Genomic DNA, 16,075 nt, shown 5'->3' on the forward strand with positions numbered 1-16,075 from the left:
AATGGAGGTATTTTTAATAATACATGCATTTCTGTCATTTAAAAAAATCCTTCCTGTTAATTCATTGTTAAATATTTTATGCATTGTTTTAGTTTGTGTAAAAAAGTTCTTCTCCTTTTGGATTTCATAGGAACTAGAAGAGCATTTACAACAAAAGCATTTAGAAGAACTTCAGACACTGAAAGAAGCACACAAACAAGCTATGGAAGGTTTCAAATTGGAAATGGAACAGGAACTTCAAACTCTTCGATTTGAGTTGGAAGATGAAGGGAAAGCTATGCTAGGTATACTATTTTCAAGCTAGTGTAAATTGCATCAGAAGATATGATTACTATTTGCATAATTAATATAACTGTAGACATCATAAAGCACTTTCTACAAACTTCATAGCACTATAAGTGAAAAATAGTATAAAACTAAGGATGATATGAATAAAGAAGGTAAATAATTTAAATAAATATAAAGTTGTAGAGTGGGATTTTCAAAAGCACTCAGCATTGACCTAACAGCTTGTACTGAAATCAAGAGGAGTTTGATTTCTATGAGAGCAGGTAGATCAGCTGAGCCTTTGGAAAATCCCAGTATTAAGTATTCTAGAATGATGTGTCAGCAACCAGAATTTCATGATAGAGAAAGTTTCAGAAAGTACCAGTGAAATAGAACAACTAGAACAGTTTCAGCATATACATGTAACAGTGGTAAAAATGAAGACGCTAAGGTGTAAATTCCAGCTCAAGGAGTCATATTTGCGCTAGCTCTGATCAAGCTAGCAGGCTAAAAATAGAAGTGTAACTGCTGCAGCCTGAGCAGCATGAGGGACTAGCTACCCTGAGTACAATCGTGTCTAAGATGCTAGATGTGTACTTGGGTTAGCTAGCCCATCCCACCACTTGCATCAGTGCAGCCCCACTTCTATTTTTAGTACAATAGCTCAGTCAGAACTAGTGTGGGTATGTCTCTTTGAGCTGAGTTAATACCGTCCACCTCTAGTATGGACATACTTTAAAAAGTATTGCAAAAAGCTGCGATCAAGGAATTTGTAACTGCACCACATCACTAACGAGTAGGCTTTCTACATTCTTTTAAGGTTCCCTTGAAAAACTGACTTGACCTAGAGTTTAAACTGACCTCAGAGCCATGAACCTTACTCTGAATCTGTGAATATTAAAGTTCTGGTTTTGGCTGCTATTGTTTAAACTAGATAGGTCAGTGAACTGTTTTTTTCTCATCAGCCCTTTTAGAAGAGGGATATTGGTAAATTGGAGAGAATTCAGAGAAGAGCCACAAGATTAAAGGATTGGAAAACATGCCTTATAGTGATAGACTGAAGGAGCTTTCCTTAGTAAAGAGAAGGGTAAGGGATGATGTGATCACAGTCTGTAAGTGCCGTACACAAATTTGGTAGTGCAGCAATTTGATAATAGGTTCTTCAGTCTAGCAGACAAAGGTATAACAAGATCCATTGACTGGAGCTAGACAAATTCAGACTGGAAATAGGCATACAATTTTAACAGGTAAGGTAATTAATTATTGGAACAATTTACCAAGGGTCGTGGAGAGTTCTCCATCACTGGCAATTTTTAAATCAATATTGAATGTTTTTCTAAAAGATATGTTCTAGTTCAAATAGGAATTATTTGGGGAAGTTCTTTGGCCTGTGTCATACAAGGGATTAGACTAGATGATCTCAGTGGTTCCTTCTGTCCTTAGAATCTTTGAATCTGTACTGTCATCTATAAACACATGTTTTTATATACTGCACCTTCTTTCATGTAAAATCAGATTTTCTGTCCTTTTTTTGGCCCTCTTTTTTAACAAGATAGAGAATCAGCACTATTGCTACATATCAAAAGAACAATAAAATATTATCTTAGCAGAATCCAAGAATTTGAATTAGATAAATTCTGTTTTTCGGATTTGAGGGTCCCAAAAAGAGATTTAAAGTTTCCAGAGTTCTCTGGCCGAGATGGATTAAGCACAAAAGAAGCTCCTAATGCAGATGGTCAACCCTGTCTGATAGGGATTAAATACTGTATAATCTGAATAGATCAACTGCCATTTAGGGTATGTCTTCATTGCAGAGTTAACCTAAACTTTAACTCTTAACCCAAAACCCTCTCCCATACACACACACATGCACAACTTTTATCTTTGGTGATACGTTACCAGCATGGGTATACAGACTTGTGGGTAGACAGAGGTGAACTGAGGCAGCCGCCGCAGGTGCAGACTGTGGGGGGGCACCACTAGGACCCAGAGTGTAGAAAATTGTGTCTGCTGCTGGTGCATATGTATTCTCTCTGCTCTAGATGCATAGAGATGGTAGAGTGCTGTGCTGAAGATAGGAAGGCACAAGAGACATAACAGGCAGGGAGGAGAAAAGGTGAGAGGGAATAACAGAAAGCAGCAGGAGCTACAGGGAGAGAGAGGAGGAGGAGCCTCTTATGTACCTCTCTAGCACCCCCAGGAGCCTGGACTGATTAACACCAGCTTCTCAGGGAGCTTCCTCTTTCCTGCTGCTTCCCTGAACCCACTTGAGGAGAACAGGCAGTCAGCTGAAATAGTAGGAGCCAGTTAGGCCGTTAAGATACTTATCGCTTCCCTCACTCAGGCCCTACTACCGCCCTCCTTATTTGTCCCCTTCTATTGAGTGCAGAGAGCCACTACAGCTGGCACAGAACAGCAGTCATTAGTGAAAGAAGAAAACCCCCTCTGGGGCAGCACTCCGAAAAGAAAAAAAGCAAAGGAAGCTTTTCTATCTAAGCAGGAAGGAGCTCTCCTGAGATACATAGACACAAATGTTCACCGTGAGCCTTCTTGCCCCAGTGAGGATGTGAGTGGTGAGGGGATGCCTGATCTTCCAGTTAGTCAGAGTGCAGGTGACCTGGCAGCTACTGCAGCATCCATATCTCCATCTCAAATGGATGTAACCATGCACATTCCTGAAGAAAAGTGTAGATCAGAGTAGAATGTGATGGAGGCACAAGAAACCGCTGCTGCTGAGTTTAGTACTTTTAGTCTAGATGATCCAGGACAGTGGACCCACTTGAGCAGTAGCCTGAGGGACTTCCTTGTACTGCATGGGCCACAGCAAGTGAAAAACTTCATGTTCCCCAAAGACGATGGAAATAGAAGTTTCCATCCAACACATTACTGGTGTGATGCAATCCCCAATGGTGACAAAGTGGAGAGGCCATGGCTTATGTACTCAAAAACCCAGAATGCTACATACTGTTTTTGTTGAAAACTCTTCCAGTCTAATGTTCCAGCCACATTGGGTTCTACAGGAACAAAGGACTGGAAAAATTGGGCTAGAAATCTGGCATGCCATGAGAAGACAGCAAACCACCAGAGAGCATTCCATAGGTGGAAAGAGCTTGAGATGAGACTAAGGTTAAAGGCCACCAGAGATGATCAGCATCAAGAGAAAATTGCATCAGAGTCTCTTTACTGGCAAAATGTTCTGAAAAGGCTCATTGCCATTGTGAGAATGTTTGCTACCCAAAACCTAGTACTGCTTGGCACTTCAGATCAGCTGTATGTGCCAAACAATGAAAACTGCCTTAAAACTGTGGAGCTGATGGCTGAGTTTGATGCTGTACTCCAGAAGCATCTAAGAAAAGTCACCACCCAAGAAATGTACACACACCACTACCTTGAAAAAACAATTCAGAATGAGATCATACAGTTACTGGCAACAATAGTCAAACAGAAAATTGTGGCAGATCTGAAGTCAGCAAGATATTACTCTGTTATTCTGGACTGTACACCTGACATCAGCCATACTTTAATGGTGCGTTTTGTAACAACAACAGAACCTAGTGAAAACTTCCCTCAATAGTGACTGTCAGAGAGCATTTTCTAGAATGTATTGACACTGATGATACTACAGGAGCTGGTATGACAAATGTGCTTCTTAAAAAGCTGGAAGATACTGAATTGTGATAGCTGACATAAGAGGTCAGGGCTACAATAATGGTGCCAACATGAGAGGAAAGAACAGAGGAGTGCAGACACAGATCCGAGAGTTAAGCCCTCGAGCAGTTCTCATTCATTGAACTTGGTGGTCAGTGATGCAGCATCAGCTTCTAGTGAGGCTGATGAATTTTTTAATGTAATTCAAAGCATCTATGTATTTTTCTCTGCATCAATTCATCAATGGCAAATTTTGAAGCAACATCTGGGAACATTCTCTCCGACACTGAAACCAGTGAGTACACATGATGGGAAAGTCGAGTGGAGGTGATAAAGCTTATCAGACACCAAATTGGGAAGATAGATGGCCACAGTTGCCATTATGGAGGATAATGCTATGACAGGAACTGTTTGTGGGAGAACAGTGGCAGAGAGAAATAGAATCACCAGAAACATACATAACTTCAAATTTCTGTGTAGCTTAGTGTTGTAGGATGACCAGATGTCCGATTTTTGGGGGCTTTGTCTTCTATAGGTGCCTATTACCCCCCGTCCCCGTCCTGATTTTTCACACTTGCTGTTTGGTCACCCTATGGTGTTGTGGCATGACATACTGTTGGAAATTAAATGTTGCAAGCAAGAGACTCCAGAGTGTTGACTTTGATATATCTGGAGCAATGGAACAACTAGAGAAAGCAAAGTCATACTTACAGTCTTACCAGTCAGATGTGGGATTTCAAAACTTTCTGAAGAGTGCAGAGAAGTTGGCAGAGGAACTTCACACTGAAGCTATTTTCCCACCCATTCAAGAATACAAGAGTCACCAAAGAAGAAGACATTTTGGTTACGAGGCACAGGATAATCCCATAAGAGACCCCTAAGAGCAATTCAAAGTTGAATTCTTTAACTAGGTGCTAGATTGTGCAATACAGTGAGTTGAAGAATGTTTCATGTAGCTCAAGGAACACAGCAGTATATTTGGGATGTTGTATGATATTCTAAAACTCCTCACTATACCTGAAGAAGACCTATACCAGCATTGCAGGGCACTAGAGACAGTGTTGACACATGCTGACATGCGCAGTATTGATGCGAGTGATTTAGGTGATGAACTGAAAGCCCTTTCAAGGTACATTTCAGCAGGATCAACTCCAAAGGCTGTTCTGGAATATATGTGCACAAATAAGATGACCACTCCTTTCCAAATGCTTTTGTTGCTCTGCGTGTACTTCTAACACTTCTTGTAACCATTGCCAGTGCAGAACACAGCTTCTGAAGTTAATAAAAACACATCTACACTCCACAACGACACATGAGAGGCTGGTCAGCCTTGCAACCATCTCTACAGAGCATGAGCTGGCCCAGACTGTGGACCTTCAGCAGGGAGCAATTCAGATCTTTGCAACCAGGAAGGCACAGAAAGCACTACTTTGATTATTCAAACAGATAAAAATGCCAGTGTTTACTATGCAGACAAGAAAAGTTACATTTGCTGTTCAGGCGTTTGAAAGTTAAGTAAAAGTAGCAAAGAATCCTGTAGCACCTTATAGACTAACAGACGTTTTGGAGCATGAGCTTTCGTGGGTGAATACCCACTTCCTCAGATGCATGTAGTGGAAATTTCCAGGGGCAGGTATATATATGCAAGCAGGCTAGAGATAATGAGGTTAGTTCAATTAGGGAGGATGAGGCCCTGTTCTAGCAGTTGAGGTGTGAAAACCAAGGGAGGAGAAACTGGTTCTGTAGTTGGCAAGCCATTCACAGTCTTTGTTTAATCCTGAGCTGATGGTGTCAAATGTGCAGATGAACTGAAGCTCAGCAGTTTCTCTTTGAAGTCTGGTCCTGAAGTTTTTTTGCTGCAGGATGGCCACCTTAAGGTCTGCTATAGTGTGGCCAGGGAGGTTGAAGTGTTCTCCTACAGGTTTTTGTATATTGCCATTCCTGACATCTGATTTGTGTCCATTTATCCTTTTCCGTAGAGACTGTCTAGTTTGGCCCATGTACATAGTAGAGGGGCATTGCTGGCATATGGTGGTGTAGATTACATTGGTGGACATGCAGGTGAATGAACCGGTGATGGTGTGGCTCATCTGGTTAGGTCCTGTGAAGGTGTCGCTGGTGTAGATATGTGGGCAGAGTTGGCATCGAGGTTTGTTGCATGGATTGGTTCCTGAGCTAGAGTTACTATGGTGTGGTGTGCAATTACTGGTGAGAATATGTTTCAGATTGGCAGGTTGTCTGTGGGCAAGGACTGGCCTGCCACCCAAGGCCTGTGAAAGTGTGGGATCATTGTCCAGGATAGGTTGTAGATCCCTGATGATGCGTTGGAGGGGTTTTAGCTGGGGACTGTATGTGATGGTTTCTTTCTTGGGTTTGTCTTGCAGTAGGAGGCTTCTGGGTACACGTCTGGCTCTGTTGATCTGTTTCCTTATTTCCTCGTGCGGGTATTGTAGTTTTGAGAATGCTTGGTGGAGATTTTGTAGGTATTGGTCTCTGTCTGAGGGGTTAGAGCAGATGCGGTTGTACCTCAGTGCTTGGCTGTAGACAATGGATTGTGTGATGTGCCCGGGATGGAAGCTGGAGGCATGAAGGTAGGTATAGCAGTCGGTAGGTTTTCGGTATAGGGTGGTGTTAATGTGGTGTTAATGTGACCATCACTTATTTGCACCGTGGTGTCTAGGAAGTGGACCTCCCGTGTAGATTGGTCCAGGCTAAGGTTGATGATGGGGTGGAAGCTGTTGAAATCGTGGTGGAATTTTTCCAGAGTCTCCTTCCCATGGGTCCAGATGATGAAGATGTCATCAATGTAGCGTAGGTAGAGGAGGGAGCGTGAGTGGATGACAGCTGAGGAAGCGTTGTTCCAGGTCGGCCATAAAAATATTGGCATATTGTGGGGCCATGTGGGTGCCCGTTGCGGTGCCACTGATCTGGAGATATATATTGTCATCAAATTTGAAATAGTTGTGTGTGAGAATAAAGGCACAGAGCTCAGCAGCCAGTTGTGCTGTGGCATCATCAGGGATACTGTTCCTGACAGCTTGTATTCCATCTGTGTGTGGGATGTTTGTGTAGAGAGTATCTACATCCATGGTGACTAGGATGGTGTTTTCTAGGAGGTGACCAATGCATTGTAGTTTCCTCAGGAAATCAGTGGTGTCACGGAGATAGCTGGGAGTGCTGGTGGCATAGGGTCTGAGTAGAGAGTCCATATATCCAGACAGTCCTTCAGTGAGAGTGCCAATGCCCAAGATGATGGGACGTCCAGGATTTCCGGGTTTGTGGATCTTGGGTAGTAGATAGAATAACCCTGGTTGGGGCTCTAAGGGTATGTTGATTTGTTCCGGAGTTAGTGTAGGGAATGTCCTGAGTAGATGGTGCAGTTTCTTAGTGTATTCCTCAGTGGGATCTGAGGGAAGTGGCCTGTAGAATTTGGTACTGGAGAGTTGTCTGGCAGCCTCCTTTTGGTAGTCAGACCTGTTCATGATGACAACGGCACCTCCTTTATCAGCCTCTTTGATGATGATGTCAGGGTGTTACTTAAAATTTTTGAACAAGGCATTTTAAGTTGCTAGCTCTCCTTTATTGGGGTAGGTAGCAGAGCAGTACCATTAGAGGAGTAGAACAGGAAGAAGGCAGAATTGAGACCTTTTTAAAGTTTTGGCCCAAGTGACGAGGCATGGGGGCATCATTTGAGCTACCTGCCTCAGGTGCCAAAATGTTGTGGGCTGACCCTGTCCATGCTGGGAATCACACTTTTCATTTGCATTGTAGACTTACCTTAAGGGCCTAATCCAAAGCCTACTGAAGCAAATGGAAAGATTGCCATTTACTTCAGTGGGCATTGGATGAAGATCTAAATGGCAAAAATATGAACAGCAAAAGATCAAATGAATCTCATACTTGCTGACAAATGGTAGTTTATATAGGCTAGATGAAAGTTGATACCAGCAAGGATGCCATTATAGTAATCAAGCAGGAAAAGCACCAAAGCATGCACTAGAGCTTGTTGTGTCAGCTATTAACCACAGGGTCTCAAAATGTTTAATAAATGAAGTTGACACATGTCTTAGCAGTAAAATCAACTTCAGATTGAATGACAAATCTGAGTTGAAAATTAAATCCAAATTCCATACAGTGGAGGCTAGGGCGGTACAAAATTAGCTTTCTTCAAAATAGAAGGACTCACGAATGGAAAGGCAAGTGAGGTGGCTGAAAAATAGGATTTCACCCTTACCCAATATTTATAAGAGTTTAGCATACATCCCGTTAGAGCTGTCACTCAGGATACCTCAACACTGCAGCTGCCGGTGTGCTTCCCAGCTCAGGTCGACAGACATGCACTAACTCTGCTCCAGCTAGTGTGCTGAAAATACAGTGTAGTCAGCTTGGGCTTTCTGCCCAAATACAAACCTAAGATTTCATGTGTACTGTATCTCAATGATCTTCAGCAAGTCCAGTTCCTAACTGGCCTGGCCAGATTTAATGCTGCATTGCCAGTTGCAATGAACGGGGCAGGGGTCACTTGTTTCACTTAAATTACAAGCAGAAAAAACCCTGCCATATTGTGACTGGCAACCGTTGCTGCCTGCATGTGTGGCTGTGCGTGCCTGTGGCCATTTTTCACTATGGTGCCCAAGTCACAAGGGCCCTGGGGGCACTGCTAATGTGGCACTCGGATCCCACTCTGCATACAGGGCCCTCAGTATGCCCAATTGGCAGCTGTTTCTCCTCTCGATGCCAGAAAGCAGGACTGACTCAAGACTCATGAGCAGTGAGGGTGTAAGCAGCAGGGGCCCAGGGGCATTGGTTTCTGAGAACTTGGGAGCTGCCTGGGCTGGGAGGGAGTGGGTGTAGGGGCTTATGGGCCAGGGGGACCAGGTTGATGGGAGAGGAGAACCTGGAAGGGGAAGAGAGGGTATCTGGGAGGGGTAGAGGAGGGTCAGGCTGGTTGGGGGTGGTACCTGGGAGGGGAAGAAGTGGGTCAGGCTTGTGGGGGGAGCAGTTGCTGGTTTTTCTGCTTCTCAGAGGTGACAAGTGTATTTGGGCTCCAACCAGCTTCAGTCTGGCCCCCACTTCCATCATTGCCATGGTGGTCAGAGCCACATAAGAATAGGGGGGATTCTGGGAGGGGTCCAGTTTTTGGGAGTCACTTTTCAGGGTTCAACTCGTCCTTGGCACATTCTTCCTCTTTGCTGGTGTTGGTATCATGAGCCATCAGAGCCACAGTGTCCTCTTTGGGATCTTAGTAGTGAGCCATCATGGCAAGTCCTCACTTCTTCCCAGGGGAAAAAGAACCAGCTTTCCTGCTCACTCAGATGTTGAAGCCTAATCCCACAATCACTTTCTCAGTCGTTCCCATATTTGTATTGATTTGAATCAAACTTGTGTCCAAAGCCAGTAGAGACTCGTTGCCCTTTTCCTGTAGGAACTGGTAAAGTTACTCCCTTAGTCCTGCCTCTTTTTCAGAAAGCAGCAAAAGTATGTCTCGCTCAGGAGGCTCAGATATCCAGTATGCTAGTATACTTGCTCTTTTCTGATCTGTATCATCTCCAGCAAGTTCCATTTTCATCAGGAACCTTTCTCTTATAGATGAGGAGAGACAGCTGGGCACAGTAAAGTTAATTTCTAGGTCACTTTTCATAAATACCTCCTTGTGATTAGCCTATTTAGCAAACGTTTCCCAGAACAAAAAAAGAGAGAGAAAGTGGATATTAGATTTCTTAAACAAACAAATTGTCATGTGTATTTAAATTAAATAGTCTAGATGTATTAATATTAATATATTTCATATTAGATTTTTTCAGTCTTCTCTGATCTAATATTAATAAAATTAAGATGTTCTCATATTTACTCATTGCATATCACATGCTCTGTCTAGTTTAAGGAAGGTTTCCCCCCAATTTCTGTAGATCACAGCTCCAAAATTCTTTAATCTGGTCCTGGTGTGCAGCTCAAGCAAGCTCAGTATAGAAGAGTTCAAACATTTTTTTCTAACTTTCAAATCCCAGTTTGGAGTTGCATCACTGAAAGTCAGTTCGTGTTCTTTTCTTTATCAGTCTCAATCACTAGTTTTGAGGATTCTGCAGTTCAGACTATGCCTTTATTAACATCTTGCAGCCTCACTGTGTTTAAATTATGCCCTCAATTACATCTGTGTAAGTTCAGTGAAGGTTGATGGGGTTGCACAGATGTGACCAAAGGTGTAATTTAACCTCCAGAATCTTTATTCCTGGTGATAATGAAGGCTACAATTTAGTCATGGGTATATTTAGTAAAAGTCTAGGACAGGTCACGAGCAACAAACAAAAATTCATGGTCTGTGACCTGTCCATGACATGTACTATATACCCCTGACTAAATCTTAGCTAGTGGAGAGGAGGGGGGGAACTCTGCTCTGAGGGGCAGGGGGTGGGGTGCTGCTTTGGGCAGGGGGAGAGGAAGGCTGCTGCTCTGGTGAGGCCGCAGAGGCCAGCGGCACCAGCTGCCGGGGGCCACTGAGCAGTGGCTGCTCTGGCTGTCCCCGGGGCTGCCCACCTGCTGCTCCTCCTGCCACCGCTGGGACCGCTGCTCAGGCAGTCCTCGAGGCCACCCGCACTGGCCTCTGCTCGTGTGATCCCTGGGTTCAGCTGCCCGAGGGCTGTCTGAGAAGCAGTCGATGCAGCTGACCCTGGGACTGCTCCAACAGCACCGGTGTGGCTGGCCGGGGGATCGCCCATCCACTGCTGCTCAGGTGGTCCCTGGGGCCAGCCGCACTGGTGGCTGCTCTGGTGGGCCCCGGGGCTGCTTGAGCAGTGGCCGGTGCGCCTGGCTCCAGGGCCAGCTACTTGGGCAGCCCTGGGGTCAGCCATACTGGCTGTTGCAGAAATCATGGAGGTCACAGAAAGGCACAGAATTCTGCTTGCCTATTCAAGAGGTTGAAGAACTTTTTTTTTTTTTCAATGTGCAATTAAAATGTCATTAACTGAGGTGATTTTTTCCATTATCAGTCATGGTAAAAGAGAGACAAGTAGGTTTTGTGCCTAGACTGGTAAACTTCCATGGCAGTTTTGCAAGTAGTTTGTCACTCAGGTAAACAGACATGACTCTGAATGTGCACAGGGAGCAGATGTGTTGTATAAGATCCCATTTTTACATAAGTATTTTTCAGACTAGAACACACTTTAAGAACAAGCATACTGAGTCACCAATACAATTTCCTGCAGCATGTGGGTTTTCTAGTATTGAACAAGTCTGACTTTGCTTAAGATAGAAGATAGATGACAGCTCAAGGTGTAGGGTTGCAAACCTAAAATCAGCTTGATATGTTCAACATAGATTTTATGTTAATTTATACAAGTAATTTTCTATCTCTCTGTTTATTAGGTGAGTAGTAATATTTTATCAGAGTTGATTATGTTAATTAACAATAATGTTTACAAAATAAACTTTTTTCCTTTTAATCATGGTAACCAGCTTCTTTGCGCTCAGAGCTAAATCATCAACATGCAGCAGCAATTGACCAACTAAAGCACAACCATCAACAAGAATTGGTAGCTGCTAAAATGGAACTTGAAAGAAGTATAGAACTCAGCAGACGACAGGTAGATAAGCATTAATGGTAACTGGATGTAAAATTGCATATTTAGAATTTTTTTTGTGTTAACTGGAGAACATAACTGTACTATAAATGCATATTGAGGACTTTAATATTTGAAAGGCAGTCAGAGTTGAAGACAGTGCTCCTTCATCAGTTTGTCTAATCTGCTACCTCTTTTTCTTCTCTCTGCCTCCCTCAACAAACCTAACTGAGAGTCTTTAAAGTAGCTCCCAGTTCAAGTCTATAAATAAATTTCAGATTCAAAATTGTCCAGCCATTTTGAGGGCACAGTGACTGGACTCGGAGGGGGAAAGTGTTATTTCCCGTTAAAGTTAATCTACTAGATTTTGTCTTTTAGCAACACTTCAAGGCTAAAACACTGGTTTTTTTGTGGAGCTGCTGTTGCCATAAGAGCCTAAATCCAACATTTAGGTGCCGTGGAAAACCAAAAACTCCCACTAAGCTGGCACCTAACTCTGTAGACTCTCAAAATCCCTAGGGGCCTACGTTTCTGCTAGTGAGCATGTGCACAGCCACCTCACTCCAGGTGCCTGGGCACCTATCTTGTGCCTAAACTCCAGCAGGTTCCTCAGACTAGGGAATGCCATGCCTCTCTTGCCTGTGGAGCCTGATCCTGTTGTGTTCTCAAAGTACACTGAAACCCATACAAAATTGCCAGAGGAGGAGGCAGAGATAGTGATGCTATGCTCATTATAACTTTTAGCCCAGCGATTAGGGTAGTCACCCAGAATGTGGGAGTCCCAGATTGAATTCACCCCTCTACCTGATGTAAATAAGGGTTTAAACTTGAATCCCTCACCTGCCATGCCAGTGCCCTAGCCACAGAGCAAGGGGGTATTCTGGGACAAGTCTCTCTGTCTCTCCTGTTGAATCTGTTCTATTGTGTATAAATAATTAATTATGAATTGAAGCAGGGTGACTGGACCAGGATCTCCCACATCCCAGGTGAATCCTTAACCATTGGGATACAGAGTCATTTTCACTCTCTCTCTCTGGCCCACCTTCTCCTTTGCTAGTTTTTGTGAAAAAGAGCTTAGGTACCTAATCCCAGGAGAGGGTCCACAGCTGTGAATCCTGATTGGAGAAAGACATCTCCCTTTGGCCTGGAGTTAGGCACCTAAGTCCTTCTGAGGGGTGGAACTTAAGCCAGGCCCTCTCCTTAACATCTCCCATTGGTTAGTTTAGGAGGCTCCCCACTCAGTGTGCTGGCTTTTTAGGATCCCATTCTTAGGTGCCTGTCTCTCCTCATGCATTATTTAGGAAGCCTAGGTTCCCAGTTCAGGGCTGGGGATTCCACTGGTTGACAAGGTGCCTTTCAACAGCAGTTTGATTCAGCCACTTTCATCTTTCACTTTCTATTAAAAAAATAAATTAGGAGCCCAGTTCAGATTTTTCAGTATTAGCAATCCAAAGTGACTGTTCAGCCTCAACTTCTGGTTCAAAGAAAAAGCAGACTCCTGGGAATAGGAAGAGAATTATTATTTAATTATTTTTAGCAGTTGCCCCAAAGGCTGCAGTCAGGTTTACTTGTCAAAAAGATAGGAAGACACAGTTCTCTCACCTGAAAGCAGCCTTCATGTGTAGGACAGAGCGTTCATGCGTAGGGCAAGGAAGAAAGAGTTAGAGATGATTGCCACTTTACAGGCCGGAAGAATAGGGAAAATGCTGTTAGTGCTGTCAACAGTAAAAGAGAATGGGAGGCCTTGGGAGGAAAGATGAACAGGTAGTTTGGCCATATTTAATTTAAGGAGATGGTGAGACACCCAGGAGGAGATGTCAGAGGTATAGGATGAAGTACAAGATGGAGGATTGATCCTTCAGGGTGCTCAGCACTCTGGCCCCAGTCAAGCAGAGCATTTAAACACATGCATAGTTCCACTGAAGTCAAAGCACCGGCCAGGATTGAAGCCAAGGTGCATTGAAACAAATCAAGAGAGGAATGGTAGATTTCTTATTCATTAGAGTAAAGATAGTAGCTGAATCTATCTGAGTAGACAAATGGAAAAAATGAAGACTCTGAGTTAAAAACTAAAAATAAAGTAGTACATAATTACAATGCAACAATCAATATATTAAGAATAGTAGGCAAAGAGTTTATAAGTTTTTCCATACTATTTTCTCATCTCTTCCATCTTGGAACTATTTTTTTATAGGGGAAGGAATCCTTGCATAAAACCTCTGTGTATGGAGGTGAAGGAGGGAGTTAATTTTAAAAAATTAATGAGCCATACTCTTAATAACAATAAGACATGGCAAGATATGCAGTAGTAGAATAATGGTGTACTACTTAGGTGGCTTCAGCCTTGTGCCTCACAATACTCTCAAGGTATTCTCCTAATGCAAACCTTATGGTGGCTTATTGCTGTATTCTTGTACAACTGCAAATGGAGAAAACCTAACCAAGATCAGCAAAACAAGATGAATGTTAATGACAATTTTTTTCCAAACTGACCAGAATTCTCGCCATAACCATTTACTTACCAGATTGACTCCTGCAAAGCACTTCAGCATGTGCTTAACTTGAATGCGTGCGAGTAGTCCCATTGAATCTCATTAGGATTTGCTAGGTAAAAGAAGGCATTTTTATGGGGTGTCCACATAATTAATGAAAGTCAATGGGACTACTCACTTAAATTTAAAAACATGATTAAATGTTACACTGTAGTGCATCTTAGTGAGGAAAAATTAAAAAGGGGAGTGCGACAACAGTTCAGGTATAAAAGCATATTTTGTGTTCTTTGAATATATGTTGGTGTGGATCCCATTGTACATACACGTGTGCTTGAGATTGGAATCTTTTGAATAGCAGTATCCATCAGGGCCACATATGCATGCTGTTCCTCCTCGTGCTCCCATACAAGTTTACATAGGGTGGAGCCACTGTGACCATCCCTCTATACCCTCTAAGTGCCCATGGCAGCAACAGAACCTGGTGAGTGTCTGACGCATTAATTTTTAGCTTTTGCTACATTTTCTCAAGCTCATAAAATCTTCAGATCTCATCAGAGTCACAGATGTTCAACTGCCATGAATATCATCGATCCATCTGGGTTGCAGCATGTGGGGAAAGATTCTAGGAAGACCCCATTATGAAACAGAGACTCTTACACTGGATAGGAGATGAATAGATTATTGTTTCATTTTAGCTAAGAAACCAGTACACACTGACTTAAAGACCCGCTCCACGAAAGTCACCTCAACATCAGTGGCCTAGCTTAGACAGGTTCCCTTGATAGTGATGTGCAAAGCAGCAACTGCAAATTCAGTGCACACTTTCACCAGGCACTATTCTTTGGACTTAACATCAAATTCCAATCCCCCTTATGGCAATAATGGCACCCAAGAGAGCGACGCTAGAGTTCATATTTAGCTCAGAACTCCTCATGTACTCAGTGCTTGCTAATCTCTCACAAGTGAAAGTGCATGAAGACCCTTGAAGAAGAAAGAGAAGTTAAGTACTGGGAATTATTGTTCTGTGAGAGTCACCTCTGCGTTGATGCTACCTTCCTGTCTTCCCCTCTACCTTAGAGTTCAATATTATATCAGGACTCTTCGGTTTGAGAAAGGAATAGAGGTGGTTCAGAGGTGCATACCCTTATCGACATACAATAGGCTGATAACATCACTGTCAGATGAAATTCCTTGTGCATCCCATGATGGACACTGCTTTTCAATACAGTTCTGCAGCTCAAGACCAGGGACACCGTATCCGACAAATATGAGTGTGCAGAGGTGACTCCTGAAGAACAACTGTAAATAAGAATATTAAGGTTGTCCAGTCAACTTTAATTCTGCCCTCATATGTATGCTTTATGGTACAGTCTTTAATTACATGATTGCATATTATTTTTCTCTGCAGGACCCATGCCTCATTCAGTGTACAGGATGAACAATGCTCAGTGCAAGAGGCAGTTCAATATTTATTTTTACAATCATTGTTCTTTGTTGTCCCATGCCTCAAATATCACATATCATCTAACTTCTTCAGAGAATGGGCAGGATGCCAGTCTCATTCTTTGCACAACGTTAACTCATTCAATTTCCAGTCCTTGTGCTGAATGAGAAAACTATACTATAGAAAATATAGTAATTAAAGACTGTATTATAATGCATGCACACAAGAAGAAGAAGTTAATGTTAAGGCAATCTTAACTTTCTCATTTACCAATACGTAAGTTTAAGTGCCTTTCTGAATAGGTAAGGGTAGTATGCTGAATCAGGGCTTCACTCATTCCATATGTACTTCCATTGATCATGTGGAAGGCATCAGTCTCTCAAATTTGCACGCCCCTGCTTCCATCCCCATCATGATGGAGGGGTGATTCTTTGACCCTGTGAGCCAGGTCACAATGGCTGGAGCAGGAAGCTAGGCCCAGCCCCATGGGACAGGGACTTCTGCTGCAGGGTGAGTGCAGTGCTCTCCACCCCCCCCAACCCTGTCCTCAGGGCATTTCCTCAGCACCTGTCTGGCGTTAGGACTGAGATGCCAGGCCAGAGGGTACTGCTGCAGGTAGTTAGTGTCCCCTCAGTGGGGCAAAGAGATAGCTGAGGACAAGAAGGATG

At 43.2% G+C, this 16,075-nt stretch overlaps 1 protein-coding gene across 6 annotated transcripts in view; it reads left to right on the plus strand.

Annotated features, from left to right (window-relative positions):
* FAM184A (family with sequence similarity 184 member A) overlaps nucleotides 1-16,075 on the plus strand; it is a 211,234-nt gene that overhangs the window by 160,303 nt on the left and 34,856 nt on the right. For all 6 annotated transcript variants that reach the window (XR_007773883.1, XR_007773884.1, XM_050949491.1 and 3 more), the window contains exons 11-12: nucleotides 131-284; nucleotides 11,368-11,495. Coding sequence is in view for 4 of the 6 variants with exons in the window: in XM_050949491.1 (XP_050805448.1) it covers nucleotides 131-284; nucleotides 11,368-11,495 (282 nt within the window). In the remaining 2 variants the exon portion in view is untranslated. The remainder of the gene's footprint in view (nucleotides 1-130; nucleotides 285-11,367; nucleotides 11,496-16,075) is intronic.

The sequence above is a fragment of the Gopherus flavomarginatus genome, chromosome 4 (genome assembly GCF_025201925.1).
Source record: "Gopherus flavomarginatus isolate rGopFla2 chromosome 4, rGopFla2.mat.asm, whole genome shotgun sequence".
In the NCBI taxonomy this organism is placed as follows: domain Eukaryota; kingdom Metazoa; phylum Chordata; order Testudines; family Testudinidae; genus Gopherus; species Gopherus flavomarginatus.